This window comes from Equus caballus, chromosome 23 (assembly GCF_041296265.1).
Source record: "Equus caballus isolate H_3958 breed thoroughbred chromosome 23, TB-T2T, whole genome shotgun sequence".
In the NCBI taxonomy this organism is placed as follows: Eukaryota; Metazoa; Chordata; class Mammalia; order Perissodactyla; family Equidae; genus Equus; species Equus caballus.
Genome location: NC_091706.1, coordinates 33380284 through 33408207, shown reverse-complemented (window position 1 = coordinate 33408207; position 27924 = coordinate 33380284). Strand labels below are relative to the sequence as shown.

The window sequence follows — 27924 nt, the reverse complement described above, 5'->3', positions numbered from 1 at the left end:
CCATTCTTAGCTGGCAGGCCACACTCACAGTCAATGGGCAGGATTTGGCCCGTGGGCTATCGTTTGCTAAGCCCTGTTCTAGGTTGAGACAACGGAGGGAGTCTAGTGGAAGAGAAAGGATAGACATGGAGGTAAAATGCAGTAAAAGAATTATGTTGATAAATCTGTCAGATTAGGGAAAGTCTATATAAGGCACCAAGACCGTGCCTCACAGTCGATGTTCAATAAATGATATTTTATTATTGTTGGGTGGCTGGATGAAGAGAATGCTGACTATTGCTGTGCAATGGGACTAGCCTACAAATAACAACTGTTACATTTACATTGTGCTTACACGTTCCAGCACTGTGCTAAGTGCTTCACTTATTTTAACACATTTACTCTTCACTAAACCTTACTCCTATTATTAGAGTCATCTTAAGAAAACTGGAGACAGAGTGCTAAAGTAATCTGCTTGAGGTCACACAATAACACTAAGAGGCACAGACAGGATTTCTACGTGGGTTATCTGACTCCAAAGTCCACATTTGTCACCACTAAGGTTGTTTTCTGCAAGGTAAAAACAGCATATATCTGTACAAAACATACAAATAGAAATGATTCTTGCACACCTTAGTTATTTTTTGGGGAGAGAATTTTTTTTCTTTTTTTAACATTAATAAATTTGAATTTTTACTTCACTAAAAAAAAATCTAATATTTGTTTTCTGATAATTTCTCATCCTCTTTCAAGACCATACTTTAAAGCAGTGGTTTTAACTGGTGGCAATTTTGCCCCACAAGGGGACATTTGGCAATGTCTGGAGACATTTTGGTTGGCATACTTGGGGTGTGGAGGGTGCTCCTGGCATCTGCTGGAGAGAGGTCAGGGAGGTGGCCAAACGTGCTAAAATGCACAGGACAGCCCCCCTACAAAGAATTATTCTGCCCAAAATGTCAGTAGTGCTGAGGTTGAGAAAGCCTTGTCTAAAGTCAGCAGTAACTGTTAACACACAGGACTCACAATAAGCACCTCATCTGGGATTTGAGTCATCTCGATCTCAGACTCGGATTATCCTGTTGCTGACTCAAGTGACTGCTGTGTAGCTGGTTGAGAGAAGGGCCAAAAATACAGACACGCTATCCTTCATCTGGCACAGTTCCTCTGTGGCTGGAGAGAAGCAGGCATGTCCTGAGCCAAAGCTCACCTTAAGGTTAAAATATCATTGAAAGGTACAAGTAGAAACCCAACGGCGGAGCCACTTCTCCTGTATCAGGAGGCTGTTTCAGGGACTATCCTTCATCGTGTGGGCAGAAAATGTTTGCAGGCTGTGCTTCCTGAACAATATTTGCCAGGATTTGCTTCTTGTAGTTTTTGCTGCTTTGGTTTGCATGTTGAATTGTGTCACAGCAAGAAAGGTTGTCTGATGACATTACAAATTGGGAGTAGTTACACATTTAGGCTACCCACCTTTAGTGGGGTTACTTCTAACACTCTTCTCAGATCTTACTCCACAAAAGTACCCCCAGACCCAGGACTGGCATCTAACAGAAGCAACACTGACCGAATGTGCTCATCCATCCAGAACAGGAAAGTGTTTGATAGAAGGACATCTATTTTCCTGCTAGACTAGACTCATACTCATCTCACCTCTATTTCTGTTAGTTCTCACTTTTACCATTTCCTTTATTTTCTGCACAGAGGAGAAACGTAGAAGCTGTGGAAGCTACCTCACAAATCTTACAAAGCTGTTGAAAAAGCAAGGTCGTAGAGCTTTCATTCCAGCCTGTATGGTCCTTATATTCTGACTCACAGAGGCAGCCACACAGGCGCACAAGAAATTGACATCGGCTCTTTGTGGCCATCTATTAGGAAGAACAAAAGGAAAGATGCTTACAGTGTAGAACCAGAACTTCACGATGGGTGCATTGTAGAATTCATAGATTTTTCTGCCCAGGGGGATTAACCGGTGCCTGCTTTGAACTTCCTCTTCATCCTTCTTCCTGGAGGATTCCCCATTGTTTCGTCCCAACATTGCCTACAGTGGAAGAGAATTGATAACATCATGGCAGGGCTCTGGAGAGCCTGTAGCTCAATGTGCTCATTCTACTGATGAGGTAAAGCATGCTCGTAGAACCTAAGAGCTTTGTCCAAAACCCCCAGAGATTTAGAGATTGTGTCTTCTCTGAGTGTGCATTTGCGTTATTCTTAGAATCTGTGTACCCTTTGCTGGGATGGAAGGCTGTAGGGATATTTCTTGATCATTCTCTTCTCTTCCATCCTGGGACCTCTGGAAGATGTGAGTGATAGAAGATACTCAGAGTTCTGAGAGGGAGAAAGAACGTAGCCTGGGAAGGCCAAGAATCTGTCTTTCCTCCCACCCCTCTCTCCCCATATATGTCATGAGACAGGCAGATCTGAGTTTGAATTCTGTGTCCACTCAAGCTAATGACTCATCTCAAAGGAAAATTGGATGAGTAATACCTAATTTATCCAAAGGTTATGAGTATTCAAGAGGTTAAATTATCTGAAGTTCCTGGAGATAAATTAGGTTAGGAACATCTCCCCATATGCCGTGGTTCCCTGATTTCAAACCCTGTAAAAGCCAAATTACTGCTGGTAGTAGTTTCATGGCAACTCCTGGGTACACTGCCTTCCTCTGCATGGGAGAGTCAACCAAACAGGAGTAGGAAGTCAGCCCTGACCTGGAGGGCCCTCATCTCTCAAGCTGCTGGAGATTTCCTTAAGAATGGAATTATTCCCTTCTCATTCATGGCAGAAGCAGCAGCAACAACAACAATAATGATTAAGCATCACATAAAAGGCAGAATTTGAGAAAAGGCAGGCACATGCCTGTCTGGGTAGCAACTGACAGAGTGGATGCCTAACCCCGTGCCAAAGATGGCTGAAGATCCTATTGGTGATGAGTCCTGGGCTTTTGGTCACTCAGAGGGCGACTGAGTCCTGACTTGGACACTTAGAATCCATGGCACCTTGAGCAAGTCTCCTCTCTGAGACTTAGTTTCTTTAATTGTAAACTGAGGGTAATAATAGCACCTACTATAGAGCTGGTCTACAAACCAATTAGCATCCGGCACTTACGTGCTCAGTAAATATTAGCTAGTGTCTAATGTGAACTGAGACTTTCTCAGATACTCTTGACTGAAATGATCTAGTTGGGATCTCTCACCAGAAAAAAAAAGTGTGGTATTAGGAGTCTATTACAGCATAATTTCTTGGCTTTAATTCTTTAAATATTGTTCTAAGATAAGGTTAGTTCTATAATGTTTGGAAAAACGCAATTTTTATTAAATGTGAGAACAGAGTAAAACTTTAAAACTGCTCAGAGACTGACAAGGATTTGGGACAAGAAAAAGCACTAGGAATATGAGTTTAGAGTTGAGAGATATAATTATAGAAATAATTTAAGTTTATCTTGAAGTTGAGAACAGAGACAACCCCTAGATAATTCTGGTTTCAAACCACCATATCTAAAATATACAAACATTAGTTACAACTATTTTTGTCATTGCCTCAAATATCCACTTTGCTCAAATATGTAATAATCATGAATGATTTACCTGTAACCACAGGATTTCTGGAAAGTGTAACTTCCATTCCTTTATGGACCCTCTAGCTGGAAAAGTACCTTGAGTTAATGAATAGGTAAGATGCCACACTCTGGCCTCTCTAAGCATTTACTTTGATCAGTGACTGAGTCAATCTTCGTGATGGATATAGCACACCAGACAGCGACAGAATTCTATAAATATTGATCATTGACCTCAAGAAACTCTGAAGTTACACGACATTTGTGCCTCTATAATTTATAATTTATGTAATAATTATCCTACTTCTGTTCTGCTTACTTGTATGCTCAATAATATAATACCATTTGGGGACACAATGAGACAGGAATAAAGGCAGCTTGGAGAGTTTGAGGCATCTTGGAGAGTGGCATCTTGGGGTAACCTCTAGGGACAGAGACTTTTCCAACAGTGATAACAACGCCTGGGTCTGTGGACATATTGGGACTTCACTGGTAAAGTACAAGACACTTATCTGGCAATGAAGGTAAAAGAAAAACAAAAACACAACAACCTGATTGGGTTTTATTATTCAGCTACATTCCAAAGTGAATGCATTTTTAAAAGGCTTGCCTTTCATGGGTTTAAGTAAAGCATTTTTGACATTTTATTAATTCTAACCTAAGCAGCTTAACTTGCTGATTTTGTTGATTTCTTTTTCCAGTAGTCAAACATTTCCTTTGCCTACACTCCTTAAAGCAGAACGTAACAGGGTCAAATACAGACAAAACTGCACAATGTGGATCTGAGAAGCTTTGCTGGCTGGACACAGATGTCAAATCAGGGCAAGATCCTTTGAGGTGAACTCAGCTATAAGAGGCTACGAAAATGAAGCAAACTGAGGCTGATATTTTGATATAATTTTGGAAGGGCCAAGGGAAAATGTCCCATTCTAAGAGAGGATATGAAATATTTAACAAAGAAGCTCAAATATCAACCCTATGAAAAGGGCAGGGGAATCAACAAGCTGCATTCTCCAATCCTGTAAAGGGTAAGCCAAGATCAGTGCTCCAACAGTGATAGAATTTGTCATTAGGGTCAAAGGGAGCTCCACCTTCAAGACAAGTGCTGCCCCACCCGGACTTGGCCAGCCTATAAGTCTCTTCCTTCCTTTCCTCCCCGTGCTGTTTCAGCCTGTGGAGGAGAAGCTCAGGCAGTGATGTTACGGTGGTATCTTCTATTTGGTTCTCAGCAAACCAGAACAAAGTCTATTCTCTGGGAAGCAGATTTTGCTCTCAGATCAGAGATGCATCTTTCATTATGGCTTTTTGAAGGATCAGGTCCTCAAAACTCTAGACTGAGCAGGAGAAGGAAACTGCTTCCTTTATTTTCTTCCTTGAGACCCAACCAGAAAGAATATTGCTTCATCTTCTGGCTATCTTCCTAGGATCCTTCCTTGAACCTTCCTAGGATGTATGCCAACGTCAAGGCCATGTCATACTTGGCACAGGAGGCCCATGCATCACTTTTCAATTCTCTCTGCTACATGGTGGACCAAACCAGTTGAGCACCTCCATTTGAGACTAGGAAGAAATTCTTTGCACCCCTTAGCCTATCAGCTAAAAGCGAGGCCAATGGAGTCTGTAGGCCCGGGTTCTAATCCTGACTTTGCAACTACTTAGCTGGGTAACCTTGGGCAATTTAACCTCTCTGAGTCTCAGCTTCCTCATCTGTAAAATGGGATAATAAGAGTACCTACCTTGTGGGATTGTGATGAGGATTCCATGGGTAAATGTATGTAAAGAATTTAGCAATATTGGTAAACATTTATCAAGGCTTACCATGTGCTAGGCACTAGTCTACATAGTTTATATGTACACTTTTTACATAGTTTACGTGTACCTGTGAGCTAGTAATAATAATAATGTTATCATTCCCATGTTACAGTTTAAGAAACTGTCCCACAGTGAGTAGGTGATGGGGCAGGATTCTGGCTCCAGAGTGCACACTCTTTACCCCTCTGCTGATGTAGTCAATAAAGATTCGGTATTACCACTCTCACTGTTTCTGCTAATGATCAAAATATCATTTCCTATCCTTGAAGGGGTTCAGAGGCCAAAATGATGGTAAGATCTATAGGGAAGACAGTCATCTGGTCCTATCATAGAGGGGAGCAGACTCCTCCGCTGATTTTTATAAGGATCCTGAAATGGAAAGGGAACATTGGCTTTTAACTCAGTGAGTCAACAGCTGTGAACGATTAACCCATCGAAAGAGCCCCATGCTATACCCTGCTGTACTTGGGGCTGGGGCTGGCCTGAAAACAGATCTCTAGGAAGGGCCTGCTGGAAGGAAATTGTGCTTATCTGGAGGAAAAACAATTCACAAGGTGGTCCCAGTAGGATAATAATGCAAAGGCCTTTTGTCACCTGAGCAAAACCAATTTTTGTTTTCTCCCCTTACAGCTTCTTCTGGGTCATCACAGTTGTTGGTCGGGGTGGTGGGGAGGGTGGGGGATATCCAGGAAGTCCTGCAGAGTTGTTGCCTGATGGCTCCAAAGCTATGAAGCCTTATTTGTCCCTTTCACAGCATGTGATATTTTTAGACTTTGGATACAATCCAGTGGCAGTCACGCTGCTCAGGCAGGAGTCGCGGGAAGCTGTCCCATGCCCAGCTGCCCCATTCCTCCTACAGAACAAAGCAGCTATGCTCTATAATTATACCAGGAAGAGCTAATAAAAGCCTTCCATACAAACCTCCAAATTCAATTAGTCCTGCATTTGTGAGCCTGACCCCGAAGACAGACAAAGGCTTAGCTTCTGATCAGCAGAACAGTTCCAGCTCAGAGACGCTGGCTGCTCCCAAGTCACAGAGTCCCTTTCCTTCTTTGTGTGCTGACTGCCACATCACCTGGTTGTTTATAAAGCACTGCCTGTTTGGGAAATTGACGGCGCCTTCCTTTTGAATTTCACTGGGTTGTCTTGCACCACTGATAACCCTGGCTGAAGGGTTTCACATAGGATTAGTCCCTATAGCCATGTTGTTTGCACATAGAGGGGACATGGTGGGAAGCTGACCTCGAGAGCTATGGAATCTCAAGTCATATCAATGGGACCAGTGGATCAGGGATTCTCCCCGTGGACAGTAACTGGGTAGTTTTTTCTTACTGTCAGTTCCATGTCTTCTTCATCTTTTTCCTTCGTCGGCTTCTCCGGTTCTTCTGGCTCCTTCTCTTGGAGATGGATTTCCTGGGCCTGAGTCATATAGGGCATGTCGTCTTTGTTCTTGAACTCCAAGCTGAGAATTGAAGGAGGAAGTAGAATTCCCAGAATTACCTAAAGTAATAATAATGATAATAATAATAATCACATTTAAAGGATTAAGATTAGGGTGGTTGCTTAGAATCAGAGGGCCTGGGGTGTGACATATATGTGTATGTGTGTGTGTGTATGTGTGGGTGTATGAGTGTTGTGTGTGCCCTGTATGAGGACCTACACATCTGAATAAACACATTAGTACTAAGAGGGTCACTTCTGCCATCGGGGAACAGTGACGCACAGTAGCTCAGTCTGATTCTGGAGAAACAAAGCATTTTACCCAATTAACACTCAATCTGCATGGGGGAAAATGAGGAAAACAAGATCCACCCAGGGCAAAAGTGGGAAAGAATTTGGATTCCCATTTAGCCATTAGATAGGACTTGACTTTGTGAAATCAATTCATACATACGTCCATTGGCATTTATTTGCTAATGTCAGGTGGAGTTGACTATGTGTCATCTGGTTATTTCTGTGAAAACTACTATCCTAAGTTGACTTTGAGAAAGTCCGCGTAGGAAAGCATGTTATTCTGTTCAGAGCATTCCCATGGCATTTGCTACTATACAACAGAAACACGCACACACACATACACACACACACACACACCCCAGTGGGCCTGTATTCACCATGAGAATCCCCCTGCACAAATGCCCCATGAGGGCCAGCACTGTATTTCTCTCATGCATACACGAGGTGCTTAAATCTCCATGTGATGATACTAAATACATGGGCCTTTCTCATGAAAGGGCAATCGCATTCTCCCTTTGCCAGGGAACAAGAGCTTTTCTGAATCATAATACTGACATCTGACCTGTGCTCCCTAAATCTTCTCCCACCTCTCCCCTCCATCCTAAAATGGTTCTGCTGCACAAGGCATCTGAATCGGAATCTCCTTGAAGAAACTGCACCAAGGTGAGGGGCTAAGAGAGATCCTGAAGGGTAGGTAAAAATGCTCCTCAAGCCATGAGGCAGGGGCAGCCTGCGCTTGAATGCCCACAGAGACTGGAGAGCAGCTGGGGGAAAACGGAGAGTGGTGACCCTGAACTCAGGGTGCCTGGCAGGCCTGCGAAGGCTCAGGTGGCATGCTGGCAGCCTTCAGGGGACATGACACCCTGTCCTCTGAGCTGAGAGTCTGGCTTGGCAGTCACCAGCAGTGAGCTATGCAACAGCCATGACCCATTTCACGGAACCCTTGTGGGACCTTGGGCCAAGAGCTCACAAGAAGGGTGGAGTGGTGGAGGGGTGCTGGTTAAATAAGGGTGGCCACAGCGATTGCTGTGGTCTGGTGGCCCTTCTGCTTTGGCCTGACCTCAGAGTCACCCGAATCAAGCATTTTAAAACTTTCTTTTAACCGTCTCCCTCCCATTTTTTCTTTCTTTTACTTCTTTCGGTTTAATGTTTTCCTTGCAAAACATTAAAGAAAACATAAAAAAGCAAAGGCCACACATCGTCCTACTTTCCTTCTAACCCCAGTGGTAGCCACGACAAGCAATTTACTGTGTATCCTTCCTGTTTTTTTTTTAAAAAATTAATTTGCACAGATATAACTACATGTACATGCTTAAACACGACAAAAATGGACTCAGGCTCTACACACTGGTTTGTGACTTGTTTTTCTTCACTTAAGAGTAGATCAGTGCCACAACTAGAAGGACCCACAACTAAAATGTGCAACTATGTACTGGGGGGATTTGGGGAGAAAAAGCAGAAAAAAAAAGACTGGTAAAGGTTGTTAGCTCAGGTGCCAATCTTTAAAAACAGAAATAAATAAAAATATTAAAAAAAGAGAATAGATCAGGATTATCTAGCAATGCCTTTACATATTAATCTATCTCATTTTTATTTCAGTTTAAGAAATTTCTCCAGTATAGCTGATAAGCATCAACGTCTCTTCATGACATAGTACAAAGGAGGGCCAGGGCATTAAGGCTTCCCTGGTGGTGAACAGTTGCCTAGGTAACTGGCTCCTGGGGCAGGATGGCTTGTGCCAGAGCAAATGGTGCCCCTATGGTACCTGAGTGTTACCAACACGTTTGACTCTTCTAAAAAATATAAATGTCTACGTGCCATCTCTAGAAATTCTTTTAGCAGAATTTGAGGGAGGCCCTAGCTTCCACATGAAAAAGAAAAAACTATACGGAAGATTCTGATGTACAGTTGGGGTGTAGAACTACTCTCTCGAGATAAGAGAACGCCTAACACCACCATAGATTTGGCTTGGAAGACACCAACCAACCCTCCGGTCCTCATAGTCAACAGGTCCTCCTGGGCGCGCTGACCTTGAGGCCTGAGTTCTTGCGCATGCGGAGCCGGCCCATCCACATGTCCGTGAGCAACATCTGGCTGCACGTGTGTGCAATGAAGTCGCGGTGCTTGGCAGCCACAGCGAGCTGCAGGCATGTGGCATTGCTCCAGTTCTTTAGCTCATACGTCAGCAGTTTCATGGCCAGCTGCTCGTCCTGCTTGTAGGACTGGTCCAGGAGCTCCACGGCCAGCTGGCCAAAGTCCCTGAGAAAGAGAATGTGAGGAGTTGTCTTTTGGCCTTCTTGGAGACTTAGATGATGAAAGTGGGGACCCACTGGCCAAGCCACAAAAGGTGGTTGCTGTGTGGTCTAGTTGTTTCTTATGGGTCTAGTCTGTTCATTCACTCCTCCAGCCAAACATCCATTAAGCATCTACTATGTGCCAGATACTGTGTTTAGAACCCGGGGTGTAAGTTAAAGAAGGTACGATCCCTGCACTCAAGGCCCCCAGTTCGAGCATATGGATAGGGAGGCTGACCAATAAATCAATGGTTAGAGTGAGTCTTCTCAAAGGTGACAGTCTGAGCCTTGTCAACCGCAAGTGTGTGATCTTGAATGAATGAAGTTCTCTGAGCCTCATTCTCTTCCGCTGTAAAATATGCGTAATAAGAGTACCTACCTCTTGGGGCAGTTGAGAGGATGAAATGAAATCTTCTATGTATCTGTATGTAGCTCTGTATCTAGCACTCTGCCCCGTAAACATTCATTATTCACGTCCACCCCCTATGTGTACCATTGGGTGATACTGCCTTCCCTTAAAGTTTTGGGTAGCTCAGACCCTCCAGTACTTGGGGCCCACCTTCCCTTCTCTGCCCTTGACCACCCCATTTGCTGGGCTGGCCAACCTGGAGTTGTGGTTCAGCTCCTGGGAGATGTCATCGACCATGTCATTCTCGGAAGCCTCGTGCGCCATGGCTTTACAGAGCTTGCAGGCCACCAGGGCCTTGGCCATGGCCTCCTCGCCGTGCTGCCAGAAGAACAGGGCCATCTTCTGTCGCTTCATCAGGACGGCCCATACCATCAGCTCGTGGAAAGGGAAAGGGAAGTGGTTGATCTCAGGGTCATCCAAGTCAATGTCCACCTCTTCTTCACGCTTCTTGGTTGTCTTTCTTCCTCGCCTCAAGGGAACATCGTCCTGTAATTTCAGGGAAAAGACACAGAGGTGGAGTTAGAAATGAATCACGTCAACTTATAAATAGTTATTGCCTGTCTACTACTGGCCCAGCTCTGAGACAGATACAGAAATGAACTATCCTATTCCAACTCCTATCCTAAATGAGCTTACAAGCTCCTATATGCCTAAGTGTTAAAAAAGTTATAATAAATGCATAACCGCAGTCCGAAGGGAACATGTCAGTGTTGTACTTTAATTAAAAAAATATTTTTTAATGGACTATTTTCTTTTTACTTTTGTCCTTTTTTTTTTCCGTACAGGTTGGGTTATTGGTACCTCATGATGGACAGTGCTACCCTTTTCCTTGAAAGGATAAGGATATCCTATACTTGCATTTGCATATATGATAATAACCACATGAGCCAAAGATGGGAAACAGATCACCTCTCTCCAGTTTCTGCACACCTCATTAGATACATTGGTGAAGTATTTCTGGCCTTTGGATCTGTCGCCATTTGTAAACACCCATGAAGAGATTCCACTGACTGGAATTTATACGCTTCCTTGGTTTTCAAGTTAGTTAGTATTTCAAATAGGATTTATTTTTCTTGTTTGCAACGTTAATTTAACCTCATGGTGGAATTTTCAAAGCTGCAGTGACCTGCCCCGTGACGCTGGGAAAAATTTTACTTCCTCATTTTATAATCTTGTATAAGCCCTACCACGGAAGTGATTTTATGTATTTTTAAAAAATGTGTAATAAAGAAAATAAATAATTGACACTAAGAATTTGAGCAAACACTTACCTCCATTCCCAGCAGCTTCAAGGCTTTGGGCTGTTAAAAAAAAATGTTATGTGTAAAGTTAGATCTTTCTTTACAGAGGTAAGAAAAAATCCTACTATGTTTTAAACAAGTAATGGAACAAATCTATTGTACCACATAACATCTATTCATTTCACTACACAAAGCCCCACAGGGCAATGTATTTGTAGAAAGTCTAAGAGAATTAGGGATTTAGTGATTTTCCTGAAACACAGAGGATTAGGAAACTGGAGAAGCATAATGAGATTGCCCAAGGGCAGAGCCAGCAGGTTTATAATCTCTTTTGTGGACCAAGATTACTTCCATCTTCCTAGAACCATCCTGCTTGCCTGACTTCTCTATGACATCAAGCACTTGGGTGAGCAAAACGTTCAATCAAACCATCAGATGTTTCTCAAGCCTCTGAAAGACCTCTATTATCTAGAGACTTGGGATATTATTTAGAAACAGGTTTAGATGCTTCATACTGACCATCTCTCCATGTTGCTGCTCAGTAGAGCAAAGGTGAGTGGGGCCAGAGGGGTATGTGCTGATGGTGGCAAAAGGCGCTCAATGCTCAAGTGTCAGCATGTAACAGCAGCATCATTGGTCATGCTGGGAATGTGCAAAACAGGCACAGATCAAGACGGAGAGAGAAGGTAACTCAGCAAATTGCAGCCCCTGACTTATATTTATCAAGGGGAGATACAAAATTACATCTCAAGGGTCAGGAATTCCAATTCTATGTTTTAAGTATTACAGAATGGTTGGGTGCCATCTTGAAAGTTATTTGAGTACACAGTTAGGTTACAGCACTTACAGTTCCTCCAAATTTTATTTGACCATTCAAGTAGGAGTAACTTGAACCTTGTCTCTCTCTCTTTGTTTCTCTTTTAGCTTCTAAAATGACCATTAGTTGAAATTTGTGTGATTTTGTGTTCTTATTTATACTTTTTGGTGTTTTCAAAGTTCTAGCATCACAAAATACTTTCATAATCAAAAGATAAGCTTTGTTAAAAATAAAAATCATGCCCACCACCAGCTAGTGCAGCAGTTTTCAAAATGTGGTCCATGGACCATGCGACTCTTCCAGGGAGGTCTGTGAAGTCAAAGCCATATTCATAATAATACTAAGATGTTATTTGGTTTTGACACTGTGTGAACTTTTGCACTAATGGTGCAAAAGTAATGGTGAATAAAACTTCTGGGTGCCTTAGTCAGAATGAAGGAAGTGGTACCAAACTTTATTAGTTGTCATTAGATTTCACTGTTATGTACTTGAAGTTTTACAAAAATAAAGCCAGTTTCACTCAAGAATGTCCTTGATGAGGCCTAAAAAATTAACTTTATTAGATCTCTACCCTTGATAATACAAATGTCTTTTTACTATTCTGAGGGATGAAATGGGACGTATACTTCTGTTACATACTGAACTATGATGAGTTGTCCTGAGGAAAAACACTTATGTGTCCATTTGGATTGAATCATGGCCACTTTGTTTCAAGGACTCTACTTGAAGGAAAGACTGGCAGACAAGTTATGGTTATTCAGACTTGGATCTTGGCAGACATTATTGGAAATGAACAAAGTGGGACTGTCATTTCAAGGAAAACAACTGACCATATTGGTTGCCAATCACAAAATTCAAACTTTCAGGCAAAAATTAGAATTTTGGAAAACTTGTCCTCCCCCACCCCATGATCTTGACAGTTTTTCAGTACTTAAAGTCTTTTCTGCTGAGATTGGAGGTGATAATGATTGTGAGTTTTTGAAATTGTATAATGAAATGTGTCAACATTCGGAAGATATGCATAACTCAACATGTTACCATGTACCAGTATGGTACAGTATAATAATGTACTAGCATTTTACAATCTACGATGTTACAAGATCCATACAAAGTGCAAGATATGGTTTTAATGTAACAAAATATAACAGTATGAAAAGTTCATTGAGGCGGTTTCAGATTTCACATTGCAACTAATCTTTAAGAAATTCCCACTTGTTGAATTTTGATGTAGTATCAAAAAATAATATGTACAACTATCTGTAAAGATTATCAGAATACTCCTTTCTTTTTTTGGATATATTTGTCGTATTCGTCACATATTTGTGTGAGGTCAGATTTTCTTCGTATACTTCAACCAAAACAGCATCTCACAAAAGGGTGAATGCAGAAGTAGACCTGAGAATCTAGCTGTCTTCTGTTAAAGCAGACATTACAGAAATTTGCAAAAAATGTAAAACGTTGCTACTCAATTTTTGTTTTTGAAAATAGTTATTTTTCACATTTATGTTCACATGTAATGGGTTTCTTATGGCTATCTTAAAACGAATAAATATTTTTAAAGTCAATTTTTAATTTCTGATATGATAAATGTTGATAGAACTCATATAGATAAAAGGTTTTTGGTGTCCTCAATAATTCTTAAAGGTATAAACAGATCCCAAGACCAAAAACCTTAAAAACTGCTGAGGTAGATAAGATTAATTGGAATATCATTATCAGCCCCTGATCACTAAGGCTGCCTCTTAGTGCCAGTTTCTGATTTGAACTGGACCTAGTGAGGAAAAGATACGCGCGTATCACCCAATACGTTCCTTTTTTAAAAAAATGGATTTGACGGCGGCAGGAAGAGGCGGGGCAGCTGCCTTCTCATCTCATCTCCTCCTTGGAGACAAGGAAGTTACACCCCAAATCCCTCGCACCCCAGTCCCCAGGAATCCAGGAAACGGAACCCGCTACAAGCCTCACCCTCTTGGGGCCGAAGAGGTTGTGGTAGAGCGTCCGGAAGCGCTTGCGCGTGTAGTTGCAGCGGTAGGCGCCGCCCATCAGGTACTCGATCACCAGGCCGATGTCGATCAGGCTGATTCTGTAGTCCGGGGGCAGGTTCCCCTACCAGGGAAGAACGAAACAAACAAACAAACAAATCCAGAAGACAGCGTGGTTTACTAAGGATTCTATTCCATGGGTTCTGTAACTATTTTAGAGTAAAAAAAAAAAGATAATTGAAAAAGAAACATATGAATGTATTATTATGCTGGTTAATTGATTCACCTTAAAATAGATCCAACCGAAACCTGGGTATTCTCGCTTGGAAAGAAGACATAAGTTAAATAAGAAGATGCAGTAATCGTCGGCAATAACAGAAAATCAAAATATTTATTCAAGTCTTCAGCTGGGGAGAAAAAAACACCAGTGTAGCAGAAAGAAACACAAGGCTAGACATGGCAAGTGCTATCGCTCCCAGCCACTAGGAACTGGGTTCCCCGGATGTCCCCCGTGGAACCCCCTCGGACCCCCTCGCTGCTCTGCCCCTGACCCAGGCCTGTGAGTACCGTCTTGCCCATCATTTATCTCTTCACACTCACTAAATGAAGACTCCTTCCAGAAGATGGCTGTTATTACCAGGGTCTGCAGTGGGTGCGATATGCTTTAGAGCTCAGTGTCCTTTATACAAAATCTCTATCACCAATTTAAAAAATTGGCACCTTTTTCATAAAAGGAGAGCGGGATGGATGTCAGGATGAAGTCATTTGTGAACATCCCTTGTGTTTAAAGAGAAGGGGGAGGAGTCAGAGAAGAAATTTTATTAGTGGAATATTTATTTTCCCAGAATTAAGGAGGTTTTTCAGATTTTCTTTCAAAGAAAATAGTGCTTCTTAAAGACCTAGAATTATGGTGTATCTTTTAGCTGTTTGCCGTATATAGATGCAAAAACAGAAGAGTTTTTATGGTGATCTACTCATTACTGGTTTCTGCTTCAAGAAGCAGCTCTGTAGGGTCTAAGGAAAATCCTTGCTCTGTTAGGTCGAGGAAGAATTAGTCCCACTGTGGGAAATTCTGAGCGCACAGTGAGTTCCGAAGGGCGTGATTGATCGCCTCTCACCGTCTGCTTCAGCTCCTTAAGGAAAGCGCCTGCTCCATACCAGGAGTGGTGGGGGTACCACACCATGTAGGAAGCCTGGTGCACTGTGTCCTTGGATATATTTTGGAGAGGCATGAGGGCCTTGTCCACATTTGTCCTTAATGGAGGACATGGCAGGATGCTGTATGAGATTTCTGCCACTTCACAGAAGTGGCTCCTAGCAATAGTGGTGGTTCTCTAACTTGGGTGGCATCAGAATCACCTGGGGAATTTGGTGACAGCACAAAGGCCTGGACCCTGTCCTGCTTCAGTGTTTGGGCCTCTATGCGCTTTATCAGCTCTCCAGGCGATTCCGATGTACACCAACGTCTGTGGACCTGCTGGTCTACTAAGTAAGGTGGGGTTACGCCACAGCTCAGGAAATGCATAGTGTATAAAGGTAATCACCTTATTAGGGAATTAGCTCAAGTTGTTTTGCTAAACTGAGGCTAGATTTCCAGTTATCCTTACTCAGCTTTATCTATGCTCAATGGCATCCATTCGAAGGGTTTGGGATTCAGGGTTAGAGGTGGCCCACTGTATCCTACCATCAAACCGATAGCTTTATATTTTTAATTGTTTTATTTATCTTTGTGTTCCCAGTGCCTTTTATAGTCCTGGTGTATGGTAGGCATTCAGAATGTTTTTTGTTGTTGTTGAAAATGTGAATGAGTAAAACAGTAAAATTAATTGATGTGCTTGGGATGAAGTCTCAGTTTGGGAATTTTCAATATTATGTTCTCAGTCACAGAACTAACTAGCCACAGGCTGAGTCACCCCGGGAGAGCCCTAGTTCGCTGTGGAAGTTTGATTTGCAACGAGTATGGCTATATTCTCAAAGGAGTAGGCATGAAGGGACAGCAATTGCAGCCCCAGCCTCAAGCGTATGAGACCCCAGTGCTGTCCCCAAACTTACTTCCCAGCCCCGTCTCTCAGGTTCTACCTTTCCCTTGGCTTGGGGCACAAGGCCAACTTGGGGATCTAATTTGAGTGGTGGAGCAAAATGGGACTGCGTGAAGGGCCTCATATCTGAAGTGTGAGCACTTTGAGGCACAGAACCCCTCCCCTCCTTGACCGTAGCCCATCAGAACCCAATCTGAGATCCATTTCATCAGCTGAATTGTCCCGTCACAGGAAGGGTCTCTACTCTCCTCCCCACCTGTCTCTGAATTTTGAAATCTCCTTTGTTTAAAGATTATCTCATCAATCCAGCTGAATCGCCAAATTAAGCTATCCTCAGGCTAAGACCAATTGTCTGACTTCTTTATGCAAAGTGTGGCAAAAATATAAAAAAGGGAACTTAGAGAAAGTTTTATTTTAAGATAGTAACTTTTCATATATTGTCCTTTCCATAGACATTAAACTGAGTTTAAAAATACTACTCATGCAACCACTTTTCTTCATTATCTTGGAACAGGTCAATAAGGGGCAGTTTCTGTACCATCTGCTCTACCAGACCATTAGGCAAGGCTGTTATTTAAAGAGTAGAAGAGCTCCTGAGCAGGGGCATGCCTGGGTCAGCTACATCTCATTTACACTTGGCCCCTGTAAGGATGACCTCCAGAGGACGCCCACCCCATCTCTCCTTTTCCTTGGCTCTGTGAGGCAGGCAGGCAGGCTAAAGAAGACTGGCTATGAGTCAGCTGCCCGGAACTTCTGTCTGTCCTTCTCAAATTGGCTTCTTTCTCTCAAGGCCTCAGTTTTCTTCCTAATAAAAGGGGTTGAACTCCATGTATGGTCTGTACTGCTCAAGTACCAGGTTTTGGAAAAATCCCCAAAGGATTTATTGTAATGCAATTGAAAGGCAATCATAGCAGGTCTATGAATTTGTGTCAATTTTTAATCTTGTAAGAATTTTCTGAATTTAAAACGTGGGTAATAGTGAGCTTAATACCTACATATTTTCTTTGGAGAAACCTATGTGTGAGCATCAGTTTGAATTCTAAGAACGAGAACCAGTATTGCCGAAGACTACTACTGAATGGCGATAGTTATGCTTTTGAGGTGTCTGTAAATGTGGGGTTGTCAGGGAAGTGATAATAGTAAAATTCAAAATACTAAATAAACATTTAAGATGGGCAAATAAAATATTTTTTGCAAACGACTATTCATAAAGGGCTGTTAGGTTTATATACTACCAAAAAAGGTGCTGGGATCTTCTTTTTCTAGAAGCTTATCATATAAAGCTTGATTATTACAGAGTGACGGAGTGATTGATGTATGATCTGGTCTGAGGCAGGAGAAAGGATTTGGTTACCGCTCTGGGTTTTACCCAGCGTTGAGTGCAAGGAACTGACTTGCATTCTGTGTGACCACAAGGGGGCGATGTTCACCTAGCCGAAGCCCCTGAGGGCTCTTCCCTCACCTGTGTTTACCTGCCTGTTCCATCTGTACTAAGGCGATGTAAGGAATACACAGCTGACTGGAGGATTTGGGGATAAGGAGAGAGTCAGATGCTCTTGTTGAAGCGATATCTGGAGGAGGGAAAGCTTGCTTTACCAAATAATGTGTTTGAACTCAGCCTGTAAGACTGCTTGCATCTGTTGCTTTCCAGAGGTTTTTGGAGCAGAGAAATTCAGGGAAATTGGTTTTACAATTTTTCCTAGGAAGAGTGGAAACCTTAGGGGAAGAAGAAGTAGATTTCATAAAATTAATAAAATTGGGTACACTTTAGGCCTCTTGGGAGGACTGTGTCCTGGGTGGACTCTGAAGGGGATGGCAGCCTTGGTGCATGTTTGAGGTGCTGGGCTGATGGCCTTGATCATCTGTGACCTGCACATGTCACTGATGTGCAGAGAACAGCCAGCAACATGACCCGCCATGGAAATAGCACTAGGCTGAACTGTGGTCCTGGCTGTGTGCCCCTTGTGGCCCTGGACAGGTCACCTCCTTTCTCCGTACTTCAGTCCATGCTCTGAAAACAGGCAATCTGGACACAGTTATTGCTAAGGTCCTATTTCTGCAGGTCCAATTGTAGGATCACTACCTGGCAGGCTGCTCTTTCTCTGCTGCCAGGTCACTGGGCAAGGACCCCCATCCACAGCTCCCAGGGTTGATGTAATTTCCAATAATCCCCTGGGGTTTGGCTAGTGGAGATGGGGACTCAGAGACAAGGGGTGGTAAAGGAATAGACAGGGATGGGGGTGTGCTCATCACATCCGCTTCCTCTGGAAAGAGCAGAGAAAGTGAACGGCACCTCACATACCAACAGGTAATGACCAAAAACCTTCTGAAGGAGTCTTCCTTCTCTTGCGTCCTTTTAAAATAGGACATCAGAAACGATACTGGAGGAACATTCATTCTGCCTGCTGTTCCTCTCATTTCCCCCCTCCCCTTTTTGGTAATTACTTTGGTAATTGGTAAAGCCTGAACACTTAGTTCCCATTTCATGCCTTAACAACACATGGCAAGCCACATGATTCAAATCATTTGATCCACAGCATAAAATAGGCTTGGATCTATAGGTGGGTACAACTGACAACTTGAAAACTTTGTTTCCTTTTCTCATGCTATGGGCTGCTACTCTCGAGCTAAATTTTAATCCATGCCATGCCTAAGGATGTCTTTTAATCTAAAGAACAGTTTAAATTCACTTATTACATCTCCTCTAAATGTTCTCTGTTTTCAGATGTCGGCTCATGATATGATTATCAGATTTCAGCTGTTGAGGAAACCTTTTTTTTCTTTGAAGCTCGTAACAAGCCTTCAAAATAAGATTGTTTCCTTCTGATGTATGTGAGCTGTAAAATGATTGCTGGTTGTCAGGTTTAGCAAGGGAGAGTAGGGAAAAGACCATCTTGGTGAGAATTCACGGGAGAAGAGGACCTCCCCCGAGGTTTGGCATGGTGGTAGACTGGGCAATTAGTCCTTAAAAAAATAAGAAGCCTTTGCAAATTTGCTTGAATTTAGCAGATGGGATTATGAAAATGTCCTTTCTATACCCAAAGTGTGTCTGAAATGCTTTTTTTCTTTTCATTCTGCAAAGCTCTGGGTCTTGATTCCCATGTAAGTGAGCTTTAAATTATCATCATTTCACCGCTACTTCTATATAATACTCAAATACCACCCTCCTTGGATGGGGAGGGGTAGTCTAGGTATCTGAAGTATTAGCACATTTAAGAAAGAAAAACTACTACTTTAAAACATACAGAGGCACAGATTGAGCAGACAGTTAGCTACTAAAATGGCAAGTTAGATCCACGGAGAAGCAGACAGACTCGAGCCGCTCTGGTTTAATGCGAGAGCATTGGTACATCCAATGGATTTATGCATGGAAACAGTTCAGGGAGTGCGGTTGGCTTGTATTGCTTTAAATTTCTGATTGATGCTGAATAGCAACTCCTTTACCCCATTGCTCCTAGATTATTCCCTTGATATAAACAATTTGAGATTTTGGAATTAGCTTGGGAGCAGTTTTCCACGTTCAATTCTGTTGGTTTCAAAGGCTAGCTGGACTCAGAGATGTCAGGCTGGGCAACTTACAAGGGTCTGACCATTCCTAAATGCATTCTCTGGGTTCATAAGAGTTATTTATATTTAATTTTACAAGCATCTGATTAAACACTATGTTTAAGGTCCAGAACTGTGTTCCTTAACTTATGAACGGCATTTTGTATCAAGACTTATCACTGATTAATTTTTTGCCACAGATTAAATCAATTAATATGTATGTAAAGTCCTATAATCATAAAGCACAAAGCACATGCTAATTATTACTATGTTCCTGAATTTTGAAAATTGCTTCAACTGGCCAAGATTTTCTTAGCATTTTAAACATAGTTTTTGTAGACTTTGTACATGTAATTGGCCTAAATTGCTGGAAGTTATCTGGAACCATCTGAGGAAGATGTACACCAACATTAATTTCTCTCTCAGTCACTGCTTAAAAAACATAAGCAAAACCCCTCATTTGCAGCTCTCTTCGTCCATATAACATGAAATGTAGACAGTCCCAGCTCCTTTGGCTGCATTGCTATTCTTTCTCACTCTCCAATAGTCAGACGCTCACCTCTGTCATAGAAATAAACGGAGTCTGTGCTTCCTGCTGCTGTTTCTTCCCAGGGGAGGAAACTAAACTCAGCCTTCTCGTCCCTCCCCACCTTATTAGTAAAAGGATAAATCGTTCCTAAGCCAGTTCAGTCCTATCCTGGGCGATCTGTTATCATTTATTCCAGTCACTAAATTATTAGTCAGTAAATGAATCCTTATGTAACTATCTTCTTGCTCCAGTATTTGGATCACACTTAAAAGAAAAATAAAACTGCTGCTCACTAATACTCCTTCTTCGCAAATTCTTACCCTCCTCTTCTTTCTTGTTAGTCTCTATTATTTTTGAGTTACATCTTTAGCTAAGAAGTTTTTTTTAAAAAACCCCTACCTTAAAAATATCTACATGACTTCTAATACAAGCAAAGTGAGTAAATGTAAGAGGCAAGTAAAGGGATCAGAAAAGAGACAATGGTACTGCAGAGCAGAGTCCTACGAGGAAGAGACCTAAGAGAGGAATTTTGATCTTTACACTCAGTGAAATCGAACTGCAAAAGTCCCTTTGAAAATCAGGCCAGACACTGAGACACTGGGTGATGGAGGTGGATGGGTGGCTTGGATTGGCCGGTCGCTGGCATGAGGGACCAACGTGTGGCTGTTTCCGCACAGATGCTCACAGTTCCTTCAGCGACACCGACTAGCTTCGGGTGAGGCTGATAATATTTATTGTTTTTGAAAAACTCAAGACATTTTATTGAACACGAGCAACAAATGACCTGACACAGAGTACATGTTGGATGTGTACACTTAATCTTCCGAGATACTTGCCCTGTTTAGTTTGCAGGCAATTTTAAGCCAGGATAAATTAAACAAAATTGGAAGACCTGAGGGAAAGAGAAAAGGGTTTTGCTGAGGGCAGGTGTGCTTATGGCTGGAAGCGGGGCAGACTAAGGAAAGATGGGATCTAGGTAAATAATTGTGGGGTCGGACGTACAGATTGCACAGCATCTGCTTCCCTTGCTTTGAAAGAGCTACAGGCTTCACTCACTCACACAGATGAAAAATCCTTTGTTCAGGTTGTGTGGAGATGGGAGGAAAGTTTCAAAGGGTCAAAAGAAGGAGGGTTTTCTTCTTTGTATCCATTACTCATTACTAGCAAAGGTCCAGCTGGCTAATAAGAACATTATAAGCAGCCCCAGGGCCTTTGCTTGACCTTTCAAAGGAAAAATTTAACAAGTGGCTACAGAAAACTTGAAGCCAATGTTCTAGCCAATGACTTCCTACAAGAGGATGGAACTGTACTCTATTTTTGATCTCACTTTGTAGCTTTCTCCGAGTATATTCTGTGGACTCTGGTGAGGAATTGCTACACATCGGTAGGTGTGGATACCTGTGTGTCTGTGTGCCTACGTGTACATGCATATGTGTATCGGGTCGGGGAAGTGCCACCATCTATTTTATCTTTTGGAGTTAAAACATCACTTTCTGGGATCGCTGTCAAGGTTTTGGAACCGAAGTAACCTCTGAAAGAGACTATATGGGGCAAGAGAACAAGCACTTGGTTAAGATTAAACATAAGCTTCATGTGCCTCTCTCTTTTCATCTATAAATGGGAATAACACTATATGATAATAAAATAATAATTCTACTTTATAGAATAGTAGTAAAGATGAAATGAGCTGAGACGTATAGAAAGCTTAGATTAGTGTCACGCACCTAGTCATCACTGAATCTTAGTACTGTCATTTTATTATCAACCAAAGGACCTGAGTTCTAATCCCAGCTCTTCACTAACCTCTTAATATAGTTCTCACCTCCTTGTATTTCATCCTTCTCCTCTGTAAAATGGGAATAAATCTACATGATCCAAACCTACTGGCTTTTTTTCCCCCTATCGAATTAGACGATGAATGTGAAAAAGTATACTGGAAAAAATAAAGTGTTAGCAGGATGGAATGCACATATGTATTTTAGCTGCTGCTGCTCTGCGAACTTTTTGAGCTGTGTTTACTCCACCCTGTATAATGCCAGACGTGACAGTGACACGTTGCATCAGGAGCTGGTAAGTAAAGATACCTTCTAGGGTCAGTCGGACAGATGGAAACTGGCTCCCCAAACAGTGAGGGCCTATGAAAAATACAGGTAATGGCATAAATCCACACGGCATGGGAGAAAGCCTAGAGTTCCACTATCCAAAAGCAGTATGTCCAATGAAAGCATCCCCACCACGGAGACTGGAGGTAGGCCCGCAGCTGCGTTGTAAGCAGAGATGTCAGAGTGAGAAGACAGACACACAGGCTGTGTCCTGAAATGAGGGGGGTCTGGCGGGTGCAGGAATATTCCGGCAGCTCATGCAAAACAGAGGCGCTTTCTAATCACAGGAAGCAGTCAAGACAGGGCCTCCGACCTGTGGTCGAGAGGGTTCTTACCTTTTTGACATCCCTGACCAAGTGGTACAATGTGTTTGAGGGCCCATGTCTCTGAAAACAATAAAGAAGAATCAAATGGTTTTGCTAGTCAAGGGGCTCTCATTGGCAAGGCAGGAAGGATCTGGAAGGAAGGGTTCTGGCTGGTGGAGGGGCAGTTCGTTAAGGTGAACCTTGTTGTAGTTGCTCAGTTGTACTCATCTTTTCTAAACAAACACACTGGCAGATTTTGGATTGTGGTTCCTCAAGAAAAGCCCTTGGAGGTTCCAGGATCAAACTGTATCAAGGAGGTCATCAACGGTGTTGACAGCTGGGCCAAAACACCTCTTAAAAGGCTCGTTGTGCAGCAGGGGGAGACAAAGGGGTCAATTTACTGTGTTGGAAAGAAATATGCTTTGGCACATTGCCAATCCCAACTGGTTTATTACCCATAATGAATGAGAAATTGTCTAAAGCAAGGGTTGGCAAACTTTTTCTGTAAATAGCCAGGTAGTCAACATTTTAGACTTTGTGGACCATCCAGTATTCATCGTAACTGTTCTACTCTGCTGTTGTGCAAAAGTAGCCAGAAACAATACATCAACAAATGAGCTTGCCTGTGTTTCAATAAAACTTTACTTTTGGACACTGAAAGAGAGTCAAACTTCAAATAAATTCAGCATGTCACAAAATATCATCCTTCTTTTGATTATTTTCAACCATTAGAAAATGTAAAAAACCATTCTTAGCTTGCAGGCCATACAAAAACAGGCACCAGGCTGGATTTGGCCCTTGGAAGTTGATGGTAGTTTGCTAAAATCTGGTCTAAAGAAAAAGCCACAGGCTATTTGGGAAAAAGAGAGCCTTGGGGACCAGATGTATGTTTGTTTAAGGTAAGAATAAACTGAAATGGCTTGCTATCCTATTGTCTTTTAGGAATAGAAATGCTAGATAAAATATAGGATGCCCAGTTAAATTTGCGTTCCAGACAGACAATGAATAATGTCTAATATAAATATGTCCCATGCAATATTTGGGGCATCCTTATACTAAAGATTATTTGTTGTTTATCTGAATTCAGATTTAACTGGGCATCCTGTATTTTTATTTGCTCACTAAGGGACCCTATTGGAGGATCTCAGTGATGGCAAATCCTTCAGCATGGTTGGAAGACTCTCAGGGACTGAGACAATGCCTGTGGCTGCCTCAGCTACCTGCCCATTCCATGAACTTTTTCCACTGAGGGATGCAGTATTGTGTGGGGATTAAACAAGCAGACTCGAGTCCGATGTGTGGCTCCACGCCTGGCTCTGCTGCTGACCAGCTGTGACCAGGGGCAAGCTACTTAACTGTGACTCAGTCTTAGCATCTCTAAAATGAGGAAAATAATACCACTTATCTGATAGGGTTTTTGTGAGGATTAAATGATGAAATGCTTATAAAGCTGGGAAAGCAGTGCTTAGCACTCAGTAAATGTCAGCTATTACTATTCCTGAGGCCGTTCACGGTCCCATCATCCTTCTCAACAGAGTTCTCCAGGGAACCATCTCACATTGATTGGAGTGAGGAAATTTATTGGCCTGTCTTGATCTAGAACTTTCCTACTTACTTCTTTCCAATCCTTGGAATAAATCACTCTACTCCCTTGATTCTCTAATTCACAAGCAAGTCATTCAACTCTGTGTTTTATTTCATGTACTTATTTTACTGAAAACCTCACTATTCTTTTTTTGGTCAGCTTTATTGAGACATAATTGACATAGAACATCGTGTAAGTTTAAGGTGTACAATGCGATGAGGTCATAGTTGTATATATTGTGAAATGTTTATCACGATAAGGTTAGTTAACGTATCCTTCACCTCACATAATTACCCTTTTGTTGTTGCTGTGTTGAGAAAATTAAAGCTCTACTCTCGTAGCAGCATTCAAGCTTACAATACAGTAATGTTAGCTACAGTCACCAAGCTGTTCATTAGATCTCTGGAACTTACTCATCTTATAACTGAAACTTTGTAGCCTTGGCCAATGTCTCTTCATTTCCCCGACCCCTCAACCCCCAATTTTTTGAAGAACCTCCACATTGTTTTTTATATTTGTCTCCCTTGTCAAATATTAGTTGACCATGTATGTGTGGGTTTACTGTGAGCTCTCGATTCTGTTCCATTGGTCTATGTATCTTTTTTTATACCAGCACCATACTGTTTTGATGACTATAGCTTTGTGATATAGTTTGAAATCAGGAAGTGTGATGCCTCCAGCTTTGCTCATTTTAAGATTGCTTTGGCTATTTAGGGTCTTCCGTGGTTTCATGCGAATTTTAGGATTGTTTTTTCTATTTCTGTGAAAAATGCCATTGAAATTTTGAAAGCGATGGCATTGAATCTATAGATGGCTTTGAGTACTATAGACATTTTAGCAATATTAACACTTCTAATTCATGAACATGGGGCATCTTTCCATTTATTTGTCTTTTTCAATTTCTTTCATCAATGTCTTATAGTTTTCGGTGTATAGATCCTTTCACTTATTTGGTTAAATTTATTCTTAGGTATTTTATTGTTTTTGATGCTATTGTAAATGGGATTGTTTTCTTTATTTCTTTTTCAGATAGTTCATTGTTAGTGTATAGAAATGCAACTGACTTTTGTATGTTGATTTTGTATCCTGAAACTTTACTGAATTAGTTTATTAGTGGTAACAGTTTTTTGGTGGCGTCTTTAGGATTTTCTATATACAAGAGTACGTTACCAGAAAACCTCTTTCTTTCCAATTTGGATGCCTTTTATTTCCTGCTCTTGCCTAACTGCTCTGGTGAGGACTTCCAGCGCAATGTTGAATAGGAGTGGTGAGAGTGGGCACCATTGTCTTATTCCTGATCTTAGAGGGAAAGCCTTCAGCTTTCACCACATGAGTATGATGTTAGCTGTGGGCTTGTCGTATGTGGCCTTTATTATGTAGAGGTGTGCTCCTTCTGTACACAGTTGTTGAGAGTTTTGACCGTGAAATGATATTGAATTTTGTCAAATGCTTTTTCTGCATCTATCGAGATGATCATATGACTTTTGTCTTTCATTCTATTAATGCACTGTATCACATTTATTGATTTGCATATGCTGAACCATCCTCGCATCTGGGGATGAATCCCACGTGCTCATGGTGAGTGATCTTTTTAATGTGCTGCTGAATTTGGTTCACCTGTATTTTATTGAGAATTTTGCATCCATTTCATCAGGGATATTGACCTGTAGTTTTCTTTTCTTGTAGTGTCCTTATCTGGCTTTGGTATCAGGGTAATGCTGGCCTCCTAAAATGAGTTTGGGAGTGTTCCCTCCTCTTTAATTTTTTTTAAGAGTTGGAAAAGAATTGGAGTCAATTCTTTAAATGTTTGGTAGAATTTACGTGCAAAGCCATCTGGTTCTGGGCTTTTCTTTGTTGGGAGGTTTTGGATACTGATTTAGTCTCCATCCTTGTCATTGGTCTGTTTGAATTTGCTTGTTCTTCATGATTCAGACTTGGTAGATCATATGTTTGTAGGAATTTATCCATTTCTTTTATGGTAATTGTTGGTCTTTTTGGGGAGGTGCAAGCTGGAGCATCCTACTCCACCACTTTGGCCCATTATTCTTACTGAAAGTCTCAATATGCTGAACCAAGAAAAATCGAGAAAACAGAAACCTGGAGCCATCCTGCCAACCTGTTTTCTCCTTCTAGCAGTGGGAATGAGATAGAGCCAGGATGCCACCAGCTAACACCTACCACTGGCTGTGGACAGGTCAATAAGTTCCTTCTCCTTAGTGCTGTGGGTGGTGTGACAGAAGCAATGTGACATGTGAGGGGAAAGATCATCTCTGTGACAGGAGCTTTGGTTCAGTACTGGCTTTTTTCTTGACTTAGGAGTTTTGTGACCTTGAATAAACCAATTCACTTCCTGGCCTCAGTTTTCTCCTCTGTAAAATGGGGGAATACAATATCTACTCTTTAACCTTCATTGGATTTTGCTGAGTATCAGCTCAGAGAGCTCAGAACCAATGTACTTAACTCATGGAATACTCTCCAAAACTTCATAAATAGTAGTTTTTCTTGTGATCACTTCTTGGTATCTCTAGTGAATGAATGAACAAATAATTATAAAACAAAACAAAAAATATTTTGGGGTAACTCCAAACAAGAGGTATTTTGTGTTTTATTCTATTATGGTGGAAAAGGAAAGAACTTCATAGTTCTGAGGATAACAAGATGGTGCAGGATAGTTAATTGGCCTCCTTTGATGCTTGGAGTTAAATGAATCCTCCTCGTTGATTGCCTCAGACACCCTCGGGGCTCACAGAATAAACTGTGTTCTAATTTCCAGAGCCTCGTGGTTTTGTGTAAGAATCTGAGAATGTTGCATTTGGTGACCCCATAACTTTCTGCCTTAGATGCTGACAACTGAGCAGTTAAAACAAGAGGAATCTCGGTGACTTGGTGTTTGTTGTCTACTCAGGACTAAGGGAGCATTTGTGAAAAGTGGTCCATGCATTTGGAGGGGAGGAAGGAGACTCACAGGCATGTGGGGGCGGGAGAAGGTAAGACAAAAAACGTAGAGAAAATGAAAAGTGCCTTAGCTTGGTCCTACCGTATTGTACAATTCCTCTAGTCTGGAGATGGTGAGAAAACGGTGCATGCTTACTCCATTCTCGATCAGTAATTTCACAAAATCCACTCTGTCCAGAACCAGGGCATCCAACATGGCTTGCTCCAGAGACCCCACCTGCAAATCAAGTCATGAGTTAGGCTGCCCCGGGGTCTAGGGGTGCAGTGTTTTGGTGTTCGTCTGAACAGGTAAGACATGGATGCCTTTGACATCTGGTAAACCTTCAGCACATCAACACGCTAGCAAGACTGTTTCCAGCTGCACTGTTGGGACAGCCACAATCTCTCCTGTGTTTGGGGGCCTGTCTTTGCAAATAGAATTCAAAGATTTCTAGTTCCAAAAGCTATTTCCTCCTTGAATCTCTCTCTCTTTTTTTTTTTTTTTTGGTCTTGATCCTGAGAAAGTGCAAGGGTTTACAAGGCTTTTCCTCTCCCCACTCTGACCTAACTTCTGCAATACCCGTGAAGTGCCCAAGTGGGTGCTTTGCTGTCTTCATTTTCATCTTCCTTAGGCTGTGAATTGGACCCCTGGCTGACCTGAGAAGAGGGACCAAGTAAACAGACCAAAGGACCAAAATAGATGCTGGGTCTCTGTGTTGAAGTGGGTGAGATGGAGACGAGGTGGTATCACTTAACTAAAAAAAGAGCAGCTTACTTTCTGAATTTGTCACTGGCTAGGATTTTGATTCCTTTCACAAAAATTTCCCAGTGTCCAGACTCCTTGACAAATCTTTTCACATGAGCAATCCACCAGCAGCACTAAATGAAGACGGGACTTAATCCCAGGCAGAAGCTCTCCGGGGGAAAGGAATGGTTTAAAAAGACTTGGTCGTGAGAGTGTTGTACTTCAGTGGTTCCAGGCACAGAACTCAAATTTGAGGCTGTCGCTGCCTCCTGGGGATACACACATATACCACCCAATGGCCAATTTTCCAAGTTTTTATTT

The 27924-nt window shown here is 41.9% G+C and overlaps 1 protein-coding gene and 1 long non-coding RNA gene across 17 annotated transcripts in view; one reads left to right on the top strand and one right to left on the bottom strand.

Annotated features, from left to right (window-relative positions):
* The window catches only part of LOC138920408 (uncharacterized), a 76760-nt gene extending 63359 nt beyond the window's left edge, over positions 1-13401 (top strand). The window contains exon 5 of the long non-coding RNA XR_011431536.1: positions 10564-13401. This is a non-coding gene — a long non-coding RNA (uncharacterized lncRNA). The remainder of the gene's footprint in view (positions 1-10563) is intronic.
* TRPM3 (transient receptor potential cation channel subfamily M member 3) overlaps positions 1-27924 on the bottom strand; it is a 502456-nt gene that overhangs the window by 68660 nt on the left and 405872 nt on the right. For 8 of the 16 annotated variants that reach the window (XM_070248626.1, XM_070248627.1, XM_070248632.1 and 5 more), the window contains 9 exons: positions 26962-27096; positions 22370-22420; positions 14105-14140; positions 13802-13942; positions 11050-11079; positions 9975-10264; positions 9106-9334; positions 6674-6841; positions 1877-2017 (listed from right to left, as the gene is read on the bottom strand). In XM_070248626.1, coding sequence (XP_070104727.1) covers positions 1877-2017; positions 6674-6841; positions 9106-9334; positions 9975-10264; positions 11050-11079; positions 13802-13942; positions 14105-14140; positions 22370-22420; positions 26962-27096 — 1221 coding nt within the window. The remainder of the gene's footprint in view (positions 1-1876; positions 2018-6673; positions 6842-9105; positions 9335-9974; positions 10265-11049; positions 11080-13801; positions 13943-14104; positions 14141-22369; positions 22421-26961; positions 27097-27924) is intronic. The other 8 variants (XM_023627683.2, XM_005604961.4, XM_070248634.1 and 5 more) reach the window with 1 other exon arrangement.